This window comes from Homarus americanus, unplaced genomic scaffold (assembly GCF_018991925.1).
Source record: "Homarus americanus isolate GMGI-L3 unplaced genomic scaffold, GMGI_Hamer_2.0 scaffold346, whole genome shotgun sequence".
NCBI classification, from domain to species: domain Eukaryota; kingdom Metazoa; phylum Arthropoda; class Malacostraca; order Decapoda; family Nephropidae; genus Homarus; species Homarus americanus.
In genome coordinates this window covers 5,390-12,158 of record NW_024746821.1, presented here as the reverse complement: position 1 = coordinate 12,158, position 6,769 = coordinate 5,390, and the positions used below count along the sequence as shown (strand labels likewise).

Here is a 6,769-nt window from a genome sequence, read left to right as displayed (position 1 = left end):
AGCTGGGTACAGTACAGTATATTATTAATGATAACTTACTTTGTGCTTTAATGGCTAACTAACAGAAAAAACTTGAAGAGGATGGAGATTTCCCAAAGAAGAACTGGCAGCCCTGCTGGTGTCTAAAGTTTACTTCCACCTGGGGTCTTTCCCTGACTCTCACCTATGCCCTGCACTCAGGTCCATGTTGCACCAGGACCCCAACCAACTGCATTACTGAGACACTATCAAAGGTGAGCTGTTGTCTAGGCAGCTCTTATACATAAATCATTGGCCACCTGTACAGTAGTATATTGTAGTAAGAACATGGACAATCTTCTCAGTGTTTTGTGATACTTCCTTCTTGATATTGTCTTATCACAGTAAACTGTTTTAATTTATAGTTATTACCTGTATCAGAATACAAGGTGAGAAGAAATAGTTAATTTTCAGGACAACTAAGGGGGTGTGTGTGTGTGGTTTTATATAACAGTTATATGTGTCCCCAGTACACGCCATCGATCATTACATCAAGCTACGAGCCCAGAAGGATGCCAAGATGGATCCCTGACTAGAGATGCTCCTCAACAACATGTTTCAGCGGTGTATTGAAGACCAGCAGTACGCCATGCCATAGGTATAGCCCTGAGCATGGACTGGTTCAGGGAGGCCATCATGACCTCTGTGAGTAAGGCTGTACTCTACTCTACTGTATATATTTATCTTTCAAACTCTTGTTCCAGGTATGTAGCCTCCACATGCAACATCTCTGGATGGCCCTCTCAATATCGTATAGGCCTCTTGAGTCACCTCAGAGCTCACCAGCTAAGGTGACATCCTTAATATCTCATATTATTGTATCATAGCTGGATTGTCGTCATACTGATTCCGGTGACAGCAAAGTAGTAGTACTAGTATAGTAGGTCACAGCTTCTACACCTTAAACACTGGGTCACGTTAACTTAGGGTGTGGTTGCTGTGTTGGTGGCAGCTTCTACACCTTAAACAAATTCACGCCAAGGTGGCCCTTGGGTCAGCCATCCTCGAACACAAGGGGCAACCATTATTATTATTATTATTATGTGTGTGTGTGTGTGAAGTATTATCAGTATAAGGTTCTCAATCTTGCTTTGTTATCACATTATGTCAAGTGTTGAACTAAAGTTTGTAAGCAGCTGGTATTATGAAAGGTTTGCTTCCCTCTGTCCTGTGTTTAGAGGCCAGTATGAGGTGTCTAGGCAGATACTGTGCTGTACAGTACTCTCAGATCACAAGTGACCATTATAAGTATCTGAATGTACTCTACTGTTATGAGATGGTCAATTATCATGATTTATATGAGAAAAAGAATATTAGTTTATATTATATTACAGGATGACATCGTAGGGAGTCTGACCTACTCGTACAAGATAGCCATGCAATACATAGAGCAGCGCAAGTTCCACGACCAAGTTTTGGAACAGTTGGTGTCGTTGTACCAAGGTCTGGACACCCCAGACTGCGTCAACATGTGTCAGTGTTTGATCCACTTGGACAAACCCCACGAGGTCGCTTCAATACTCGACAAGCTGATTAAGAACGACAGTCTGAGGAGTGAAGTAATGGTAAGTGTGTTGTCCTGTTTTATTGCTAATACAGTCATGTCGCATCTTACGCACATTCAACTTAATGCTCTTGGCTTAGGAAACAGTGAGTGTATGGCTGGGGGAGATAACGCCATATAAGACACACGGCCACCCACCCCCCAGTATTAAGGTCAAAACTTTAGTGTGTATTTTCCTCCTGTAGCCATAGTTTTCTTAGAATAATATACTGTATACAGTACCAGTAAATGTGAGGAATATATAACAGTAAATAAGTTGCAACAGAAAATACTCTATTGCCAAACCAGTAAATAAAAGTCAAATGAATGTTTAACACAGTCACCATTTACATACACTCCCTGGTTCACCATAGACCATGAGGGACGCAGCCTCCACTGTCTCCCTAGCAACCCCCCCACTCTGCACCCTCCTCCCGCTCCCTTTGTGTTTGTCCTTATGACAAATATTACTTTTCCTTTTTTACAATAAGTATGTAGGACGGTGTGTGCCTGTAATTGAGTAGAAATAAATGAAGAAAGTTATGTACGGTAAAGCCTCGAATAACGTCGTTAATGTGTCCTCCAATATTGCAGTGTGAGGTGAATCATCTTATAGCGAATCATTAATTACCATTAAAATAAAGCAATAATAATGAGATGCGTTCCCAAGTGTGACCTTTTCATATCTTTTGTGTGGCGTTTTACCCTCTTTTCCCCCAAAACAATACAATTAATGAAAAGTGCAAACTATATTCTTTAAATAATGTTTCTGAATGGTCCTTATACAATATAAATGAATAATAATATGGTCACACGAGAGGAGATGGGACGCCATTGTTTTCGTTTGTGTTTCCATCCGGGAGTTCGGGACGATAGTTCTACACGAGACAATGAAGAAAATGAGACCCTGGTTGTAAAAAAATGAATATACCGGTACAGTATATGTTTTAAGTAACGTTATTTAATATTAATAAATGGAACACTAGAAGTAGCTAACCACTAATGGTAAAGATATAAGGTGAGACGATTGGGGTATGCTATAATGAATCTAATTGGTTCTAGAACCTTGTTCGTTATAGCATTCGTTTGTTATAGGATTAATCCGTTCCAGGCCCCCAAATACAACCACTTAACACTAGAAAATATAATATAAAATTGTAAAAATTGTAAAAAAGTGCATAAATATGCATCTAAACCCCTGAAATAAAGAATATCATTAATGCTTGTAATAAAAAATCAATAAATTAGTAAAAAAAAAAAAAAATAATAATGTTCGTTGTAGGAGTTTCGTTCGTTATAGCATTCTCAATTTTATAGGTAAAACCGTTCGTTATAGGAATATTCGTAGTAGGATCCGTTCGTTATAGCATACCCCCACTGTACATGTGAAAACATATCGTCATTTCTCAACATAAAAATATGAAAGCAACACTTATTTACTGTTCATATATGTTTTAAATATATTTACGAATGTAGAACAAAAATTCTACTCACCAATAGTGGTAAAGTCTAAAACATAAGGACAACCGATGAATATTGTGCGAGTTTTTACTCAGATGAGGAAGTCATCAGGTTCAACTCTGGCTGAAGCTGTAGCTTTCCATAAAGCTGTTGCTGAAACTGTTACTGAACCTGAAGTTTTTGCTGAAGCTGCTTATGATGCTGAAGTTGATGGCTTAGTCCTTTGAATAATAAAGCTGTCTAAAGAACCTTGCACAGTTGCTTTATTTTCTCATTATACATCTTTATGTAGAGGTCATATGTGTTTATTTAAATTTTAATTCTTTGTTCTGTTAATGGATCCACTTCAGAAAATATGTTCATTGCTTGTTCCATATAATATCCACAGACCTCTCGCCTTTTTCATATCGTTTTAACACATCTAGTTTCTCGGCTAAGCTTATACACTTTCTATTAGCTTTTGAAACAACACTACCATCACTTGCTCTCTTGCTCATGTTGAATAGGGATGGAAAAATGCTGTAAGAAACCTGAGAAAGTTTTTCTTCTGTTCCTGTTCCAGTATGCGTGAAAACAAAAGGCCCGCCAAGCTCCGACTGTTGTTTACCACTCGTTAGCCAGGCAGCTTCTTTGCGTAAGGCTCTCTTTATTTTTTTCACAGTAATTTTGTTTTTATAATACATATCAGGATTTAGTAATTATTTATATGAAAATGTAATTTTATTTTATTTTTATTATATTTTGGTCGTAAATACGAATGAAATAAGGAAAGGACATAAATTTAATTGGGTCCTAAATTAACTAGGGTTTTAAATATGAAAAGTTGTTGGTCGAACCGTTGTTATCGGAGGCTTTACTGTATATCTACCCAAAACTACGAGTTGAAACACAACCATAACACCTCACAGCTTGGTCCAGTAGCCTGGTGGTTACAGTGACGAGTCTAACTTGGCTACAATGACACCAGCGATGTTTACAGACGCAAATGTGAAAAGAAAGTTACTTTATCTGTAAATCTTCATTTATATCAGGTATTTGTAGATTTGAAAATAAATGTTGCAGGTATGACATTAATAAATAGTAATGCTTGTAAGAGGTGAGAAATGGTTACTGCTCATCTCTGAAGAGTTGGTCGCCTGCCGTACAGATGCTAATCGTCTCGGGTCGTCGTCATCGGTACGGTAGTTATAAATCCAACTCTTATATTTATGATAATTATTTCGTTAATTAAAAATAAAAACAATGTGTTTAAGTAAGCAATAATATATTTTTAATTCTGGAGTTGGGTGAGGTAGAACTTAGCCTACCGGGGACAGCAACTGGGGGGTCATTAGCCTACGGGACACCATAACTTCACATATAGGATGCAGGCCAGTATTTTGTAGCCATTTTTCAGATAAAAGAGTGCGTCTTATATGCTGTAAAATACTGTAAGGTTCTTCCACCCTTGCCTCTCGGCCTCAGCTGCCTCGTGTACTGAGCAGGGGAGGGGGTTTGGGATGTGTGCCTCTGCCGACTGACCCTTAGCAACCGTTGCTGAGGGTCAGTTGGCAGAGGCAGCACATCCCAGCTGAGCTGCAGTGCACTGTGTGCATTATATTGTATAATTTTACCTTTTTTATGCTTTCATTATTGATCCTAAATATTCTCAGCTGAAATCAACTTTACAATCAGTGGTAAAGAGGATAAAGTAAACTTACAGCAGAGGTGGTTGTGTGGTGCACATTTAAACTGTAATAGGCCTAACCAGCTAAGTTACATAGTCCTGACAGCTCTGTCCTCTTGCTCAACCTTATTACTATACAACCCATGTTGTACTGCTCCCCCGTTATACTTATGTTTTTCAATTCCACTGTAATTTATGTATACAGTATATATAAAAAAAATAAATAAATAAAATTAATAAATATTGAAGTGATAACCATGGTAACATTATGAGATGTTCTTATTACCACCATGCTATTATACTATTCCATATGATAGTAAATGTTACATAATACTTCCTTGAGATTAATGTACAGTCAGCCTAAACTGCGAACACTTCTGTACGTTTCCACGTTTACGCGGTACCCTGCCGAAACCGGAATGCTCACTTTCCGCGGTGTGTGTACCCTTTTACGCGGAGAGCGGCGCGAGCAGGGTGCGCACAATGTCGCCCAGTCATCAAAACATTACCGAGTTCTTCACCCGCAACCCACCACAGTCGGCCCAAGTCAGTGATAGTGATAATGATAGTGAGGATATGGACTTATATGGACTTTGAGGGGTTTGACAAAGAGGCCCTGCAAGCCTCTGTGGTGGATAGTGATACAATTGATACAAGTGATACAGGTGAGGGCCAATAATCTGCCCTCTGCCTCGGAACCAACCCCCCATCCCCGTGTGCCCAGCCATCTTTTCTACTAATGTAAGTGTTAAAAAACCTAATATTATTGATATTTCTCTTAATTATTAAAATGTGTGTGCATACCATCATAAAATTAAGAAGTTATTTTTACTACAAAGTAGGTATTGTGTCTGAAAAAGTGGAGTTTGGGGTTCGGCCCGGTCTCTATTTCAATTAATCCCATATGTTATGTTGTTCACTTTACTCGTTTCTCACTTTACGCAGGCCGCCTTGGGTTCAATTGTCCGCGTAAAGTGAGGGTTCACTGTATAGTATATATCAGGTGCCTAAAAGAGAGCTCAGGTTCTCAACTGGCTCAGCCATGTTAATATTGTTATTATTATTCACTCTGTATCTGTGTTTTTCTGGCTAAATAAACTGTATCAATTCAATTCAATTCAACTTTATTCAGGCTTGGAGGGAGAGCCAAGTGCTCGGTCATAGAGTAATGTTCCTTGCTCCAGCTGTGAACCATATCAGTCTTGGACAATTGGTCGGATGTTTTGAGAGGAAACGTTTCTCCCAAGGAGTTAAGTCACCGTCTGGGGGAGGAAGATCTCAGAGTAAAGAAGAGAGTGTTTCTGAGCTTCTGTATGACAGTTCTATTTTGTGTGGCTCTAAGGAGGGTGTTCAGTGTTCATCTTCATTATCATCATCACTTGTATGAGTTAGCCGTCATTACCCGTTGGCATGGTGTCCCAGTTGCCATCATTATATGTAGGACTTCCAATTACTCTCTCAGCTCTACCCACATTCTGTATTATTAGTAAGAAGAAGCTTCAAAAAGATAAAAGAACAATTTTCATTTATGGAGACAAATTTGTGTTTATATGAACCCCATATTATACATACATGTTTCTTCCAGGGATAATTTGGAGTGGTTATCTCGAGCAACGAACTGGGCCAAGATGACGGCCACTGCCTCTCTAGGAGTGATTCATCGAGGCCACTAGAAGGAAGCGCTCACACTAATGCAGGCGCACTTACCCAAGGAATCCAACAGTCCGGGATATGCCGAGAGCGGCTCACTCTACTCCTTGGGACTCATTCATGCAAACCACGGAGCTAACATTATTGATTATCTCCTCAACCAGACCAAGGATGCCACCAGTGATGGGAGTAGTGTAGGTGTTTCCTCAGTTACCTCACCTAACCAGTGATGGGAGTAGTGTAGGTGTTTCCTCAGTTACCTCACCTAACCAGTGATGGGAGTAGTGTAGGTGTTTCCTCAGTTACCCCACCTAACCAGTGATGGGAGTAGTGTAGGTGTTTCCTCAGTTACCTCACCTAACCAGTGATGGGAGTAGTGAAGGTGTTTCCTCAGTTACCTCACCTAACCAGGGATGTGAGTAGTGTAGGTG

General features: G+C 39.5%; 1 protein-coding gene across 1 annotated transcript; it reads left to right on the top strand.

Moving 5' to 3' along the window:
- The first annotated feature begins 561 nt into the window (after window positions 1–561).
- LOC121879438 (26S proteasome non-ATPase regulatory subunit 1-like) lies at window positions 562–6,552 on the top strand. The gene is made up of 3 exons (XM_042386094.1): window positions 562–663; window positions 1,353–1,583; window positions 6,274–6,552. The coding sequence occupies exons 1-3, from the start codon at window positions 631–633 to the stop codon at window positions 6,277–6,279; spliced, it is 270 nt and encodes an 89-aa protein (XP_042242028.1). The 5' UTR covers window positions 562–630; the 3' UTR covers window positions 6,280–6,552.
- Window positions 6,553–6,769: the final 217 nt, after the last annotated feature.

Coding starts and splice junctions, on each gene's coding strand:
- LOC121879438 (XM_042386094.1), top strand. CDS start 631: ATGGACTGGTTCAGGGAGGCCATCATGACCTCT. Junction 664..1,352: donor GGGAGGCCATCATGACCTCT/GTGAGTAAGGCT, acceptor ATTATATTACAG/GATGACATCGTAGGGAGTCT.